Source organism: Vulpes vulpes, chromosome 14, assembly GCF_048418805.1.
Source record: "Vulpes vulpes isolate BD-2025 chromosome 14, VulVul3, whole genome shotgun sequence".
In the NCBI taxonomy this organism is placed as follows: domain Eukaryota; kingdom Metazoa; phylum Chordata; class Mammalia; order Carnivora; family Canidae; genus Vulpes; species Vulpes vulpes.
The window spans coordinates 43,998,830-44,017,629 of NC_132793.1; the positions used below are offsets into that span (position 1 = coordinate 43,998,830).

General features: G+C 42.2%; 1 protein-coding gene across 2 annotated transcripts in view; it reads left to right on the plus strand.

Annotated features, from left to right (window-relative positions):
* SLC24A3 (solute carrier family 24 member 3) overlaps positions 1-18,800 on the plus strand; it is a 477,919-nt gene that overhangs the window by 439,820 nt on the left and 19,299 nt on the right. For both annotated transcript variants that reach the window (XM_072736499.1, XM_072736500.1), the window contains exons 12-15: positions 345-615; positions 7,449-7,615; positions 8,770-8,884; positions 10,202-10,314. In XM_072736499.1, the coding sequence (XP_072592600.1) occupies positions 345-615; positions 7,449-7,615; positions 8,770-8,884; positions 10,202-10,314 (666 nt within the window). The remainder of the gene's footprint in view (positions 1-344; positions 616-7,448; positions 7,616-8,769; positions 8,885-10,201; positions 10,315-18,800) is intronic.

Here is an 18,800-nt window from a genome sequence, read left to right on the forward strand (position 1 = left end):
TTGACCGAGGGATGCCTACAGTCCAGAGAACAAAGATAATACTGCAGCACACAGGGAATCAAGAACACTGGTAGGAAAGAAAGGTGTATCTAAACTGCATACATAGGAAATTTCCTCTAAAGGGATTTGCAAGTTCCAGTGGGTCATGAAAAGTTAATCCTCCCTCCCAGAAGGAGGTTATCTGAGTTCTTCTCACTTTGAGGAATCCCTAAAGACTTCACTGCAGAATCTCCTGGAAGTATCTTCTTGTCAGATGCCTGAAAAAGATCCCACTAGCCAGTGTTCTAAGTGTAAGCATCTCCGGTACCTCTGACTGTGTTAAGAATGTGCCTTTCTCTTTCCAGAGACAAAGACTGATAAACAGTAGGGCCTACGCCAATGGAGAATCTGAGGTGGCCATCAAAATCCCAATTAAGCACACTGTGGAGAACGGGACAGGGCCCAGCAGTGCCCCAGACAGAGGCGTGAATGGGACTCGGAGGGATGATGTTGTTGCCGAGGCTGGTAATGAGACAGAGAATGAGAATGAGGACAATGAGAACAATGAGAATGACGAAGAGGAAGAGGAGGATGAGGATGATGATGAAGGACCATACACGCCATTCGACCTCCCCTGTAAGAGGTCCTATGTTCTAGGCTGGGGTTGGGAGCTGCTTTGAGGCCACTGAGTAGGTGTCCTTGATTTTGGTGATCTGTTTGACAATTCAGAGAACTATATATGAACATGGTAATATTTATATTATATTAACTTCTACAGTGGGCAAAACTCTGTTTTAGAGGATCCAAAGATGAACAAGATGGGAACAAATGATCACTGGTTGAAATGTGGGCTCTTTGACCAAATGTATAATTTGTTGGCCCTTTGTGAAGGAAGACCCTCTCTTAGATGTTCCGTGGGAACTTTTGGTGCTAAGGAGGAAATACACGTGACGTACGTTGGGAAGGCAGCTTGGTGCTCAAGGGAAGAGGTGCTTCATCCACCTTCACCCATCCCATTACATTTGGCTGGGGGAGCTGACCAGCCAAGGCCAGCCTAGGGGGAAACATGCACACTTCCCAGTTGGCCTTTGTTCTTTTGCTCACGTCCTGCCCCTTATCCCCATTCAGGTTTCTTCTCTCCCATGACCTGCTTGTTTCTAAGACGGACACCACAGGAGATACAGACCTGGGCAAAAAGCATCCTGGCCCCAGCTAAATCTCACACAGTGATGCTAGCCAAGGGAATGTTCCCTGGTATCTTGAAGGGGAGGCTTAAGACATGTGTAGCATTCAGGACCCCAGCCACCAAAGCAGTGTCCTCCCTTGACTGCTACCCAACAATGAGTTGGCCATTCCAGAGACCTTGTCTCCCCAGCCCACCCTTTAGTGGAACAGGTGGACCAAGCCCAAATAATTCTACCTATTTACTACACTGTGCAGAAGCATCCAACTGTTTGAGGAAAGAGCACCCTGGTCTAGTGTAAGAGGCTTAATTAATGTGTATGACTTTTCCAGGAGTTTAAAATTATAGGAGAACTGTGAATTCTGGGGAAGGATTGCTTGACCCACTTCAAAAGCCATTTAATGATAGGATGTGGATGTGGATGTGGAGTGTCAGAGTTCTGTGTTCATTTCAGATGTAAGGCCTTTCTGTCGTGCAGGGATTAGCAAGTGAAACTAGGACCAGAACTGTTCCCGTGTCCCCTCAGGGCCCCTCAGATCTCAAAACTAACTAGAGAATATTCCCTCAGATCCTATACCCCAAATTCCCAAACCGCCCAGCCAGAGTTAAATCATTACTTGTTAGCAGCTTATCTTGATAGAAAAAAAAAAAAAGCATGCTGGCTCTTTATCCATTTTGCCATCTTTGACGCCTTTTCTTGGTGACTTTCTTCTCTATGGACCAGAACAAAAAAAAATTTTAAGAATTAAGTAACCAGGCTGTTTCTCCCTTATGCACTTTTGTGTTCCTTTTCTATTGCTGTATAACAAATTACCACAAATTGAGCGGCTTCAAACCACACCTGTTGATTAGCCTCCAGTTCTGTAGGTTAGAAGTCCAGCACCGCCTGGCTGGGCTTCAGAGGCTCTGAAGGCCATACTGGAGGTATAGACAGGGCTATAGACTTTCCCAGAGGCCCCAGGGAGAATCACTCTCTAACAAAGGCAGATTAGTGGCAAAATCCAGTTCCCTGTGGTTGTATTGCTGAGCCCTGTTTCCTTGCTGGCTGTCACTGGAGGGGGTTGCTCACTGCTCCAGATGGCGTGCATTCAAATCAGCAATGGCACCTCTGGTCCTTCTCACATGTCTGGTCTCTTGGACTGCCCCTTCTGCTTTTGAGGGGCTTGGACCAGGCCCACCTGCATTCCCCCCGTCAGGAGGCTAATTTGGCTACACAGCATAGCACAGTCACCTCCTCTTCACAGGTTCCGAGAATCAGGGCACAGACTCTTGGGGGCTTACTTCTAAAATTCTGCCTAGCCTGGCCTACGCTTTCAAGAGTTCACCATTGGCAGCCCATAACCAAGCTCCAAAAAAATGCCTATTTTGCTGAAGTGTTTCACTGATTAAAGAAGCTCTCAGGCCAGGTGAAGAGTCTATAAGGGGCCAGAGTTGGCCCCCCAAAGGCCAGAAGCCCCATGCACACCGCCCTCCCCCCCAGGCAGACAACTAAGGACCTGTGAGTGACACCAGACAACTCATCTGGTTGCCACAACTGGGTCTTATTAGTGGGACAAACGGGTCCCTCTCAGGTCAGTTGTTTCCTTTTCCTCACCTAAATGGGATGGATGCCAGACCCAACTACGAGGTTTCCAGGTATCTTGTAGCTGTTGTTTGCCTCCCTTCCTCATCTCTGTGGTTAGTTGCAGATGAGGAGGCCTGGGGCTTCCAGCCACGTCATCTTGTCTCCTTGTGTGTGAAGAGATGTGGTTGCAGGTGTGGGCTCAGGAACCCCACCTGAGACATCCTGTATCCTTTGGAAGCATCCTGCCACTCCTTGGGGCCTCTGCTTCATTCCAGGGCCCCAAGCTACCGAGTAAGGAAATGGAACCAACCAGCCCTGTCACCTGGGCATCCTTGATAAAATGCAAACTCTGATTCGGGAGGTCTGATGAGGGGCTCAAGATTCTGCATTTATAACAAGTCCCCAGGTGACATTGGTGCTGCTTTTGTCGGTAGGCCACACCTGAGGCAGTGAGGGGGGTAGCCCCTTGGAGTCACACCAGCAATCTTCACAGTTCTCCTGAGTTTCAGGGGAGCCTCATTCAGAGCCAGGTGCTGCCTCTGAAATGGAGAGCGAGTTTGTCCAGCTATGATCTTCTGTTCCCACCAAAGAGGCCAAACCCCTTTCCCGGACTCAGGAACTTCCATCTGAGGCTAACAGGCTGAGTGTCCAGCAGGCCCTCCCTTGGGCAGGCGGACTCCTCACAGCAGTGAGCGGGCCAGCAGAGGCCACTTGAGGAGCCAGAACTCAGTCCAGGGAGCCCCACATTCGGTTCCTCTGCCCTCAGTTCCTTTGGCCTGGAAAAGCTCTGTCCACATAATGAGATCGTTTTTCCCTCTCATGGTAATCCTGCAGGTGCATGGCTTTCTGTGTTTATGTCATTCAGCTGTAGGGCTTTCTTCTTTCCAAGACTTGACTATAGTGAGTATAAGTAACGAATAGATAACTATGTGGAAGTATGTAAATATAGGCATATAGAGGATGCATGTACACACAGACACATATATTGTGTGTGCACATAGTGCACATACATGTGCAAACTGGAATATAGGTATGTGTGCATATATGTGCAGTGTGCACATGTATGGTTGGTATATTGTATACATATACATGTTTATTCATACAAAATATACATTTTTATGTTATGTTGTATGCTTATATGGTATATGCACAGAGATTAGCATATCTGTGTTTTTATATGTGCATGAAATGTACATATAGGTTAAATTCATATATATTTGTATATACATCTAGGCATAGTATATGTGTATGTACATAGATATATATATAAATTGCATATGTATTCTTATCTCTTGCATGAGGGAAGCTTTACTATCGGCTGACAGAAGTAGAAATGTTTACATATAGGGGCTCCTGGGTGGCTCAGTTGCTTAAGCATCCGCCTCTTAATTTCAACTCAGGTCATGATCTCAGGGTCGTGAGATTGAGCCCTGCATCAGGTTCCATGCTGGGCATGGAGCCTGCTTAAGATTCTCTCCCTCTCCCTCTGTCCTTCTCCCTCCCACCTGCTCACGCTTTCCCTCTCACTCCAAAAAACAAGAAAGAAATGTTTATATGTGTACATAGACAAACATACTTTCACAGAAAAAGACTGCAAAGAAGCACACAAAAATATGAGTATGTTTATCCTAGGTGGAATTGTTTTTTTTTTTTCTTTTTTTCTGGATTCTCCATCCTAAAACACTACACTTTTATTGCCTGTGTGGTTAGAACAAATTGATATATTTAACTCTATGTCCATAATAATGAGTGATGACTTTTTCTTCCCAATAGAATTAAGCTTCTTTATTAGCTCAATAAGGGATACAACTTAAGAACAGGTCTTCTGCTTTATAGAGCCAAGTCACACTCAAAGGGATACTGTAATGCTCAGAGTCCCCGCTTCATGTCACTGGCTTCATCTCCCAGCTGCTGGCTGCCTTCCGAGAAATTACATAATCACTGGTACATCAGGTTCAAGCACAGGGAGTCTGATTTTCCTAACTCCCTGTTCTATCCTCAGCACCTGGAGCAGCACGTGGCACAGACTGGCGGGGGCGGTATTCAATGAATATTTGTTAAGTGAAGGAATAAACCTGCCCCTGGTGGAGGGGGTGCTCTGTTTGGACCACACAGCAATGGAAGAAAAGATGGCAAAATGTCCAGAAACACTGTTGATTCAAAGAGAAAGGAAGCCATTCTACCCCTTTATTCAGAAATGGAAATTTAGGTCAGCTAAAATGTGCACATATATTAACATCCCTGTGCATATATATGTATATAATATACATAGAGGTAAATACACATGACATATGTGTGAATTATATACACCTATGCATAGTATAATTTGTGCATATATTCTTTGTGTGTGTGTGTGTGTGTATATATTCTTATCCCTCGCATGAAGGAAAGTCTTACTGTTGAGTAACAGAAATAGAAACATTTACATGTGCATATAGGTAAAAACACTCTTCGGGAGGAAAAAAAAGACTGAAAAGAATACCCCAAAATATAAGTATGTTCCTTTTCTGACTTCTCCTGCTCCTCATAATCACTTAAAAAGCACATTTCTGTATCAGTTGGTTTGCTGAAGGAGTTATATTTGTTACGTTATGTTTAAAGGTAGCTTCCAGATGATACTGATTGAATTTCTACTGTAAGTTTGTGGTTGTTACAATGACTGAAATAACTGAAAGAAATAACTGAAATAACTGAAAGAAAGCACATATATCATGAAACAGAGAAAACTGTTTTCTAGATATAAGGCCCCTCCAGGGTCAAGTCAGAATTTTCTAAAGCAGCTGAGAGGAAAATCTCAAAATCCATTGGTGCTCACATGTACTGCTTGCAGCTTTACTTAATATCATTTTCTAAGCTCCTGCAGTCTTAAGTTCTGATTTCTTTCCTTTTTTTTTTTTAAATTTTCTGGAGAATGACAAAGAGCCAGATTTCAGTTATTTCTCTTCCCATTTGAGTATCGCTTTGTAACTTTGATGGGTTGTGTATTTTAAACTGGACCAAGTCTCTCTGTGTGAGGGCATCGGCAAGACTGGAAGGCCAGTGAGGGGATCCCCAGAGCCTCAGATGGATAAATGATATCACCACAGTCCTGGATTTAAGAGCCTGCAGAATCAGGACGCCTATGATATTCAAGGGTCTTACTGTACTCTGGATTCTACTGCATTTGGAAGCCCCTCACAGAAAACATCTGATAGCTTTCTTGCTCTGAAATCCAGCCAGACAGTCCCAATGTTGTCATCCATCCATTCCCATCTTCATATCCGCATAGCAGCTAATTGAAAAAGTGCTGGATACTGGCATAAAATTACAAAATAAATTTCATTTAACATTTTATTAATCACTGTGCAAAGTATAATTTTAAAAATGCCTCCTTAATTCTGGTAGGAGTATAAAATGGGACAATCATTTTGGAAAAGTGCTTGGCAGTTTCTTGCAAAGTTAAATAAACACCAACCCTGTGACTCAGCATTTCTACTCCTGGGTCTTTGCCCAAGAGAAATAAAAACATACCCACAAAACAAAGTGTACAAAAATGCTCATAGCCACTTGAGTTGTAATACCTGAAAACTGGCAAGAACTCAAATTCCCATCCACAGGAGGATGGATTAACAAATTGTGTATTCATAGGATGGAACACTACACAGCAATTAAGAAGAATGAATTCCTGACACACGCACGAATTAACCTCAAAACACATATTGACTAAAAGAAGGTGGTTGGCTAAAATCACATAGTGTATGATTTTCTTTATTTGAAGGTGGATAACAGGAAAAACTAACCTATGACCTTAGAGGGTAGAAGGTTGACTAGAAAGAAGCTGGGGGAACTTTCTGGAAGGCAGAGATGTTATCTCCATTGAAGCAGGGAGTATATACAATATACAATACATATTTCTTACCAGAGGTATTAGCACTTAAGCAGGATGGTAATAAAGGCTAGAGGAGAATTGATATGTTTATCAGATCTGAGGCTACAAGGAACTCATGGCAATATAGTCACCAAAATAAGCATTTATGGGTGTCTGAGACATAGAGTTCAGGCAACACAGAGATGATAGGATCAGGTCATTACCAGCCGATCCATCACCTCATCCATAGCAACAGGTATTTAGAGAGCCAGAAATCAATGACTAATTTGCAAATTCACATTAGCTTGAGATACAAACTCCCAAGCAACCTTGACAACCTTGAGATCTTTCAAATCCTCTTTCAAGATTTTGGGGAGTTGACAGACAATGTTGAGCAATTCCACTAGGTGGCGCTGTGACCACTGACACCTTATAATCTGGCAAGATCTTTGTTATCTGTGGGGAGAACAGACCCCAGAAAGACTGGTGGTCTTCCAGCTCCCCTCCCCGACCTTCACCCACACCCCACACACTCCTCTCCCTTTGTGCCTGAGAATATTCCTCATCCTTTCCCACCTGGCCCTATGTGCCAAACCATCCTCCCAGCCCTGCATACTCAGAAGTGACTCCTCTGTCATTTGGGGGCCTAGCTAGCAGGTGAGCAGTGGATAACTGTTTTTATCCTGCCTGATTTTGTACACCAGGTTTTGTCGCTGGTGGAAAACTATTTGTGTCTTTTATGAAAAGAACAACATAATAAGGCTTATTTCACAGCTCATCAATTAGGATACAAATGTCTAGGGAAAATAGCATGGAGGGCTGGTAAAACAGAGAAATAAACTCACTAAATTTTTTTGCCTTTCCTATTTTCCCAGCTGGAAAACTGGAAACAGTGAAGTGGGTGTTCACCTGGCCACTGAGTTTTGTCTTATACTTCACTGTACCCAACTGCAACAAGCCCCGCTGGGAAAAATGGTTTATGGTGACATTTGCTTCTTCCACATTATGGATAGCAGCTTTCTCCTACATGATGGTGTGGATGGTGAGTGTATTGAGGACCCCATGGCATTGCTAGATCTCTTTAGAGAGAAAAAATACACTCAATCAGAGGGGAATAGGAAGTGTGTTTTCAGCCCTATAACTGTCAGTCAGCTATTGCCTCAATAAGCAGCATACCAAACAACCCTTAAACTCAGTGCTTTCGAATCACAAGAAGTTCTCCTCCTGCTCACATATCTGCAGGTTGAGTGTGGTTCGATGAATCTTAGCCAGCACTGACTGAGCAATTCTGCTTTAGGCCACAGCATGGTTGTGTTTGATTCAGGCCGTGGATGGGCTTCATGTCTACTCCATATGTTGGCTCATTGTCCATGGACCTGTGGCTACCTGGGTAATGCTCTTCTCATGGCAGATTGTTTGAATGCCAGAGGGCCAGTGGAAACACTGCCTTGGCCTGTGGCTTCTGCTCACTCTCAGTGGAGTGGAGAAACTATACTCCACCTGCTCTAGTGAGAAGAATAGCAGAGCCACAAGGCAAAGAGCATGAAGGAAAGACATGAGGAATTGGGGAGTCATAATCCCAGCTGTCATAGCCACTTCCTCTAACTGAGTCACAGTTTTGTCAACCAGAAAATAAGGCCCTTGGACCAGGTACCATCAAGGGTCTCTTCTGAAGCTAAAACAAGGATTCAAGGACTGGCATTGATTGTGGGGTTATGGCTCAAAACAGCCTCTGCCTGAAAGCCAGTTTAGGAAACACAACCCTCCAGAATTCGTTGCCCATTTCTGACTTTTCTTTTGAACTAGGGAGCAAACCTAGTCCAGTGCAGCACGGCAGCCATCCATCTTGGGTTTCCCAGGACCATCCTAAGTTCAGATATTCTGTCCTCAAATCACCTTTTCCCAGGAACTGTTTCTTCTCTCTCAAGCTTCCTGCCTCACCTGAAAGGAACACGTATAAATGCCAATCTCTGGTTGGAAAACATGGATTCCATAATTGCACCCTGGTCCCCTGACCTGCAGTCCCAGTCTGCTCCACTCAATGTTCTTTGCCATCTACACTGATATGGAGAGCAGACATTGCCCCCTGGGCAGACCACTCAGACTGCAGCCTTCTGTTCTTCTTGGACCGAGGATCCACTAGCAGGTAGAGCTGGCATCAACCCCCAGCTCACTACCTCTTCCTGCTTCTTCCAGGTCACAATCATTGGATACACACTGGGGATTCCTGATGTCATCATGGGGATCACTTTCCTGGCAGCTGGAACCAGTGTGCCCGATTGCATGGCCAGCCTCATTGTGGCCCGACAAGGTGGGATCTCCAGTTACATGGGGCGGGGATAGGGAAGAAAGGGGTCTCCTCTGGGTAGGGGGAGCTTTAGCGGATCCACGTGGCAATTATCAAGGGTGATGGGTGACTTCAGTGCGCTGTTGGTTAAAAAGCTAACTGGAATCAAAAGAACAGAGGAAGAAGATCTACCATTAAGAAAGGCAGAGATGGGGACACCTGGGTGGCTCAGTGGTTGAGCGTCTGCCTTTGGGTGTGACCCTGATCTGGGGATCAAGTCCCACATCGGGCTCCCCACAGGGAGCCTGCTTCTCCCTCTGCCTATGTCTCTGCCTCTCTCTGTGTGTCTTCATGAATAAATCAATAAAATTTAAAAAAAAAGAAAGAAAAGAAAGGCAGAGACATTTCTAGGTAGCATGCAAAGCCCCATTTGGAGCTTGTGTTACCATCCTTCTATTATTAAAAATAGTCATAAATGTAATGATAGCTAACCTTTGCTGAGTGCCACACATCAAACAAAGCAGCTTAGGGACGTTATCTTATTTAAACAACTCTACAGGGTAGAGAAAATCAGACCCCATTTGATGGATGGGGAAACCAAAACTTAGAGAAGACAGACTCCTATGGTCTACCCAGCTGCATGACCCTGGTAGTGGTGGTTGCCACAGGTCAGTCCTCAGTGTATGGCAGAGCCTCCCCTCCTTCAAAACCAAGCTCACAGATGGATGCCCCTTCCAGATGGCCATGCCCTTCGCCAGCACCCATTCTAATTTATGTGACTGATTTGTGCTAGATTGCATTTGTTTTCAACAAACACAGTGTGCAGCTACAACACTTAGCACAGTGTCCCCTAGAAGTCCTCACAAAATTCCACTGCTTACATTATTTTTCTTAATAGTGCTCAACTACTTAGAAAAAGAATTAAAGACAGTGTAGAGCAGTTGGGAGATGGTACTAACATATGAGTTGGTGAGCTCATGAGAGGCTTAATAGCACTGTCGATTTTGTCCTTTCTATAAGGATGCTTCAGAATTTGGGGAACTATATTTGGCTTTTGCAAACATTCACATTTAGCTAATGATCATGTTGAAAGGTCAACAGTTCAGTGGAAGGTGCATTTCATTCTATTCTGACCTGTTCTATTCCATCCCTTTCTACTGAAAATACATATTCTATTGAAAATAAGGGTGGTGGCCTGGGAGGGAACCATCTAGCAAGCGAGCTAGCAAACCTGCTGCTAAGTCTCTGGCTGTCAGATCAAGGGTTGAGAGAGTCCTTTTGGAAGGCCCCTGTACTAGCCTCAGATCCCCTCTTCACTTAAGTGACCTCTTTTCTTTGCAGGCATGGGAGACATGGCTGTGTCCAACTCTATTGGGAGCAATGTGTTTGATATCCTCATTGGCCTTGGTCTCCCATGGGCCCTACAGACCCTGGCTGTGGACTATGGATCCTACGTGAGTTGGTTTTGCCTGCGATTCCTCTTCAAGTCTTGGGCTTTGGGGACACTGTTTTCAGGGCAAAGGCGATGTGGAAATACTAATTGTTGAGAGTTAAACTCTTCCTCATTGAAGACCTTCCAAAATCAGGCTTGTGGGGAAATTCAGACCTTGAAAACAGGATTGGCAAACTTATTCTGTGAAGGGCCAGATAGTAACACTTTGGGCTTTGTGGGCCAGATGGTCTCTGTCACAACTATCCACCTCTGTTGCCCTAGCTGTAGACAATGTGTAAATGAGCGAGTGTGACTGTTTCAATGCAACTTTCTGTACAGAAACTGAAATTTGAATTCTTTATGATTTTTACATGTCATGATCTGTGATATAGGATTCTTTTCATTCTTCTTAACCATTGTAAAATAGAAAAATCATTTTTAACTCATAGATGATGCAAAAATTGGAGGCTGGCCACATTTGGCCTATGGACCATCATCTGCCACCCCCAGTCTGGTGTGTTTGCTTTGTGGGCAAAATAATTTCATTCACGGAGGAAGGGACAAAAAATCAAAATGCCCTTCCTCCCTCCCAGAGATCTGATGACAGTCAGACCCCGAGATGATGGCCTCCATGCTGTTTCTTGAGGCTAAACTGATTGTGATTTCAGATATATGTGTAGGTGAGTGACACAGCGGGTACGGCCCTCTTTCCCAATTTGTTAAAATATTCCCCTTCTGCTGATGGCAACTCTGTCTAAGACACTGTCTGAGGACTGACTGAGGAAGACGCTGCAATTCAAGATTTTTGCACAGGAAGACACAGGAAAAAAAGAATAATGTGCTCCAGAGTTTTTACACCCAGCCCAGTGCTGGTTCTCTAAATGTGCTACTGAGCATTACCTTGGTCTATCTACACAATTTGTTGTTAAGTAATTGTGTATCCTGAAGAAAATATGATGGCCTATTTAATCAGATGATGGTTGTCCTCCAAGCTCCTTGGTGAATGGCTGTTTCAACTAGGGAAGGTCCAGCCAGATGCAATGAAATTGAAATCCATGCAGAAAGTCCACGTGTTTTTGGTTCATCTGAAGTTACCTCTTGGCTGAGAAATTTCACCAGAAGGTGAAGATCAGCACAAGGAGATGGAAAGAAACAGAATGTGTTCTAAGGAGTGGAGATCTCTCTCCTCTGTTGTCAGTGACATTGGGGAATACCATGGTGAGAAAGACCACATTCCCTTGGGGGAAGGCTTCTCTCAGGAGAGAACTATGACATGAAATCTGAATGAGTAGAGAGAACAGCCATGGGGAAATTGGGGCAGCATGGAGCATTCCAGGCAAAAAGAACAGCAAGTGGAAAGGCTTTAAGGCAGAGATGCAATTGGCATGTTGGAGAGACAAAAGCAAATCCAGTGTAAATGGAATAGAGTGAGCCTGGGGGAGGGTCCCCATGCTTTGAGAGGCAGTTGGGAGATTAGGCGGGGTCAGATCATGTGAGTGCTCATCAGACAATAAACAAATAATGATATCCAAACTTCCATGACAATACAATACTGATTTAGAAAATGATGTCTTTGGTGACTTTTATGAGAGATTCAGCAGCATGAGGTTTTTTTTTTTTTTTTTAGCAGCATGAGTTTTAATCCTGGACCCTAAGCCCAGGGATAAGGACCACTTAGCCTTGGCTATTTGTAATGTCAACAGATTCCCACCAGAAAGGCCAGTTCTTCAACAGCCCCAACAGTGCACCCTAAACATTACACCTCCAGACGACTCTCTGTCTTAGACATTGCGTAAAGCCAAGCCAGTGCCCCTCAGAGTCACTGTGCCTGAATCTCCTCATCTTTCCCCTCCTACTAAAGACTACTCTGCCTCAGATGCAGACATCCCATCCTCTTCCCATTGGAAATTATGTCCCTTCTTTCAGGTATGTCTCATTCAGAATTCCTTTCTGGACCCTCCCCACCACCACCACCAATGGCATCTCTCTCCACAGCCCTTGTTTCTATTTCACTCACAGCCCTTGTCCTAAATCTTGAACTTGCTTCATGTTTTTAAGTGATGCATGTAAAATAGACACTGAAGAAATGTCCTCCAAGTTGGCCACTGAAAGGACCAACTGGGTGGTCACAGGGTTCCAGATAATCTTCCTAAGATTTTATGAGTGACATTGTTGTCCATCAGGCAATTATGAAGGGACACACATCAACCAAGTCCACGAGAGTTTGATGTATATGCTAGAATGTAAACAGATAGTAGTAAGATATACAAGTGCCAGATAGGAAGCTCCAGGACACTTGTTTAACTGTGCATCAAGGATAGAGAGGACATGCAAGTGTCAGTGGACACTAGCAGACTCTAAAGTCTAGGGTGTCAGGTTGAGAGTGGAAGCCCAACAGGAGGATTTGCTGGATAACCTTTTACCAGAGCTGCTGAGTTGCTTTATCTGAGACATCCACCCATACCATAGGGTTTTTCTCTCTGCCACAACAACCATCCTGGAGCACATTGACCAATCCTGCCTCTTTGAACTCCTTTTCCTGAGCCATGTGTGGACTCTCCCAGTTAACACACCATTCCTGTACTTAAGGTGAGGACAGTATTATCTATTATACTGAATATCTTTCATTAAAGTCACTCTTCCTTAAAATACAAGTTCACCTTGATTCTGTCTTGCCATTCCTCACATCATCTCTCGGGTTTTTCTACAGTCAAATCATCTTAACTTGACTTTGTTATTCCTTTTTTCTGATTAGAAAAATAGCACATGGTCTTCATCAAAAATTAGAGAAACTCTAATTATAGAATACTCTGGAGCAGTGCCTGCCCAATAGAACTTTCTATAATGATAGAAGTGTTCTATATTGTACTGTCATACAGAGTAGCCAAAAGATCCATGAGACTATTTAATAACTTAAAATGTGGCTGGTTCAAGTGAAGACCTGGATTTTTTATTTTAATTTGATTCTAATTAATTTCAATTTAGGTAGCCACATGTGGCTGTGGCCACCCATGCGACTCTGTTGGGTCAGAGGATGCAATAAAAAGTATGCACAGTCAGTCTATAAATATCAATTGTTAATATGTCAGTATATTTTTCTTTCCACTTTGGTTTACATAGCTGAGACTTCACTGTACAATTGTGTGCATTGCTCTTTTTTTCACTCCTTAATATAGCAAACATGTTTTTCTTAAAATCTTACTAGAAACATCATCTTTAAAGGCAACCTCATATTCTTATTACACTAAAATTTACGTAACCATGCTGCTGCTGTTAGATACATATTGCTTCAAGATTTTCATGGTTATAAATAATGATACAATACACATCTTTGTACATTGATCTTATAGATTTTAGAGATCTATAAAAATTATACATAAAACTGTATTAGCATTTGAGGTTATTTTCCCAGGGCTAGAGTTGTTATATAGAATATAAGCACTTTAAAGCTCTTTACACATGCCTAATTATTTTTCCAAATGACAGTATTCCTTACATTTAATTTGTCTTTACTTCATTCCTGAGATTCAGAGGACAGCTTCATGGCAATCTTCTATTCTTTTTTTTTAAACACGTGCTTAACCTCGACATTCTGACCACAAGAAGCTCCATGAGGGTAAGCTTCCCCGTGGCACATAGTATGGGGCATGTACATACTTGAACTATGAAAAAAGTGTTGAATCGACTTACCTTCCTTTGGAAATACTAGCCGTGACCCTCTGTCAATGGTTAGTCATACTCAGGCTTGGGTGTATCCCTCCCTCCACAGGCTCAAGCTTTGCTCTATGAAATATTCTGTCTCCCACTTCACGGTCCACCTTTAGATTCCATCTTCATTGGCACCCCCGACTCTGCCTGTCTTCTGTGCCCCTTAACCCAAATCAGAGCACTGGGTGTGGATCTGCTGGAGAACTCAACAGATCCTAGTGTTCCTCTGTTTCATTTCCCCACTTATCTCTTATTAAAGTTATGAATTTCAACTACTTTTTGTTGCCTCTGGTAAAGAGACTAGCAAGCAGCAAAAAGATGGAAAGAAACTGTGCTCTAAATATACTAGAAATTTGATCCATAAATAATAGACTTTTACTACATGGACTCTCTCTAGTGGAGAAATGCACAGACAGGGACAGGGGATGTACATCCTTCCTGTGTCCCTAAGACCCATTGTGTTTATTTTTTCTTTACTGTGGTTACAGGGCACCTCATCTAAGGTGAAATCAAAACCTTTCCAAATAAGAACAGCAACTCAAAACTCATTCTAGAAGCAAACCAGTTCCTCCCCTCCAGCTTTGAAATCTCCCTGACTGAACATGGATATCAGACCTAAAATTCCAATTCAGCAAAGCACATTGTCTGCCATAAATGAGTCCCAATGATCTGCCCTCTTTTCCTGTCCTTCTGACATTCTCCCAACACTCTTCAGAGAGCAGAAAATTAAGCATAATTCTCATTCAGTAACACCCACAGCCATGAAAACATATGCTTTTCAGGTCCCAGACTTAGTGACAGGGTGAAATCATGGAGACAAAAATTCAGGCCCTATTAGATGTTTGGCCCAAATTCATGTTTTCCATCTGTAGATGACATAACTGGGTCACTTTGGTCATTCTGCTGGGATTGTGCAAGGAGCACATCTAATTCTGTGGTTTAAGATTGCCTTTAACTGAAGTGGAGGGGAAAATACAGGACAAGAAACAGGCTACTTCTGTGCTAACAGCCATGACACACAAGAGAGTGCTCCGGGGGGAACTTTCGGTCAACAGACTGGAGAAAGACATGTCGTTGCATTTTCATCCAAATGTTGCTATTTCTGTACTCAGTTCCAGAGGGGTATTCATTTTATTCCCAGAATACAAACGTCCAATGCAGGCCTCTCTTTTGAAAGCAGAAATTCAATAAAGTAATCTATAAACAGTTCATGAACCCCAGGGAAATCAAGATTTTTATATATATATATATCTTCTATATATATATAGAAATCAAGATTTTTCTTGATATATATAGAAATCAAGATTTTTATATATATATCTTCTATATATATATAGAAATCAAGATTTTTCTTGATATATATAGAAATCAAGATTTTTATATATATATATCTTCTATATATATATAGAAATCAAGATTTATATATATATATATAGTGTGAGGTAGGGGTCCAGCTTCATTCTTTTGAATGTGGACATACAGTTGTTTCAGAACCATGTATGGAAAAGATTTCATTTTGAACTTTTAAAATTCGAAGGAAAATTTTTGTTAACCTATTTTTTAATTTATTTTTTAAATTTGAAGATAGTTGACACACAATATTACATTAGTTTCAGGAGTACAACTTAGCGTTTTGACAAGTTTATACATTATGCTTTGTTCAACACAAGTATAGCTACCGTCTGTCCTATTACATCACTATTACAGTATCATTTACTGTATTCCTTATACTCTTTTATTCCCATGGCTTACTCATTCCGTAACTGGAGGCCTATATCTCCCATTCCCCTTCACCCGTTTTGCCTAGCATCCCACTTTCCTCCCCTCTAGCAATCACCAGTTTCTTCTCTGTATTTATAAGTCTGATTCTGCTTTTTGTAGTTTATTTCTTTATGAGATTCCATTTATGAGTGGAATCATAAGAGTATTTGTCTTTCTCAGTCTGACTTATTTAACTTATCCTAATAACCTCTAGGTCCATCCATGTTGTCTCAAATGGCATGACCTGATCCTTTGTTATGGCAGTATAATATTCTGCTATATCTTCCTTATCAATTCATCTATTAATGAACACTTAGGTTCCTTCTGGGTCTTAGCTATTGTAAATAATTCTGCAACAAACATAGAATGCATATATCTTTTTGAGTTAATGTTTTTGTTTTTTCTGGGTAAATATCCAGTAGTGGAATTACTGAATCATGTGGTATTTCTACTTTTAATTTTTTGAGGAACCCTCCCCATAATGTTTTCCATGGTAGCCACACCAATTTACATTCTCACCAACAATGCACAAGGATTCATTTTTCTCTACATCTTTGCAAATACTTGTTAATCTTTGTATTTTAGATTTTAGCCATTCTGACACAGGAGAAGTGATATCTCATTGTGGTTTTGATTTGCATTTCCCCAATAACAGGTGATGTTAGACATATATCTTTTCATGTGTCTGTTGGCCATCTGTATGTCTTCTTTAGAAAGATGTCTACTTGTTTTTTAGTAATATTCACAACTTAGGAGATATTAGGAAGCCCATGATGTATTTAGTTTAAAACTATGTGGTCTAGAATCCTATATTTTATAAGTAGTAAAATCTTAACTTAAGGAAAAGTTTTGAGCCTGAGTCAAAACAAAAAAGTAAATGGTCAAAAAGCAGGGAAGTACAGCCAGGTGAGCTGATTTAGGGAGGGACAGAGTAATAAAACCAGCCTCAGATCCTAGCAGCATTCTTTAAAATGCTACTTTTTTTTTTTTTTTTTTTTTTTGTATTTTAGTCAGATAGTTTGATCTCTTTGGTTGGGAGGGCATTCAACAAAGAGGAAATCCCATAGGCAAAAGAATATTTCAAGTCCTGACCACATGCCTAGCTCTCTAGCCCTTCCATGTGCTGCCCAAATACAGCCTCACACTGCACATTACATCATCTGTTCTCCATATCCCTGTTGATCCATTCTCTTTCCTACATTGTCTGTTATGTACCCACATCATCTACTTGCTATTAGAATGTAGGACCATATCCATTTTGTGTTTGCCATTCACACTGCACACTTTGCCATCTTGCACATAGCAGGACATTTTACTTGTTTAAATAGAAAATAAATCTTGGGCAGCCTGGGTGGGTCAGCGGTTAGCACCGCCTTCAGCCCAGGGTGTGATCCTGGAGACCCGGGATCTAGTCCCATGTCGGGCTCCCTGCATGGAGCCTGTTTCTCCCTCTGCCTGTGTCTCTGCCTCTCTCTCTCTTTGTGTGCGTGTCTCTTATTTATTTATGAATAAATAAATAAAATCTTTTGAAAGAAAGAAGAAAGAAAAGAAAGAAAGAAAGAAAGAAAGAAAGAAAGAAAGAAAGAAAGAAGAAAGAAAGAAAGAAAGAAAGAAAGAAGAAAGAAAATAAATCTTATTTCCTCAAAAGTAGGGGCAAGCAACTCCCTTGTGCATCAATAACTTCTGAGATAAATAAATAAATACACACATACATACATACATACAAACTTCTGAGAGCTTTGCCATATTTCAGCTCAGGTAAAAAGAATTTATATTTGTAGTGGTGATTCTGAGTCATCAAGAAAAAGTTGGGAAATATTCTCATCAAAAACAATGAAGTTGCTGGCCTATAGAGAAATGCACTTTAATTTTCTGGGAGACTTTACTTGTAAAGAAAAGTAATGGTAGACCAAAGTAGTGACCTAGGATTTGGCCCAATCAATCTCTGTCTTTTGGTTTTCCTGGAAGCCAGGGGTCCCAGAAAATGGCCATCTGGAACCAGATCACCTCACAGAAGGGATAAAGGGGCTGCTACGAGAGGCTTCTTTTGTCTGCTCCAGCTCACCTTTAGGTGTCAGCTTGGATGTCTAATGTGATCTCCCAAGCTTGGATCAGATGTCGTCCCTGTGTTTTTGAGCAGCTCCCATCAAAGCTTACCTTTGCTCCTTTGCCTGAGTCTCCCCCAGATAGGTGATCTCCCTAAGGGCAAGAACTATTCTCATCTTATGCATTTATTGTTTCCTCTATGCCTGGTAGTGCCTGGAACTTAGAACATGCTCAACAAGTGTTTGTTGGATGGATGGATGCATGCATGGATAGATGGATGGATGCACGGATGATCCTAAATTTCCCACCGTGGGTAGAAAACATGTGAATAGAACAAAATGAAGGAAAAGGATGACCTGATAAAAGAGCAGAGGGGAAGATAACAGCAATAAGAATAGTTTAAGGGGCGCTTGGGTGGCTCAATCAGTTAAATGTCTTTTGGTTTCAGCTCAGGTCATGATCTCTGGGTTGTGAAATAGAGCTTCATATCAGGCTCTGCACTCAGGGTGGAGTCTGCCTGAGATTCCCTCTCCCTCTGCACCTCCCCCTACTTACGCACTCACTCTCTCAAATAAGTAAATCTTAAAAAAAAAAAAAAAAGGAATAGCTTGATATTCATTGAGTACCTATGTGCCAGGCACTCTAGGGACACCATGCCTGCATGGCTTCATCTAGTCCTGACAACAACTAAGTAAGGCAAGGATTATTTCTTCAATCAACACTGTTGTTTGTGCAGCTGCTAAATGTGTCGACAACTTGGAGAGGTGCTAAGAACACAGAATTACAAGAGAGAGGAGACCCTCCCCCTTAGAATATGCACCAGGTTGAGGGGGAAGTCAGACAGTTCATGAGTGACAAGTACATGAATGTGCTAACTTGGGAGAGCAAAAGCCTCATGAAGACAATGATGTGATAGGGTGAGTGGCACACATCACTGGATTCATTGGACAGGGAGGTGGGTTCTGTGTGAAGAGCAAATGATTAGAAAGAGGG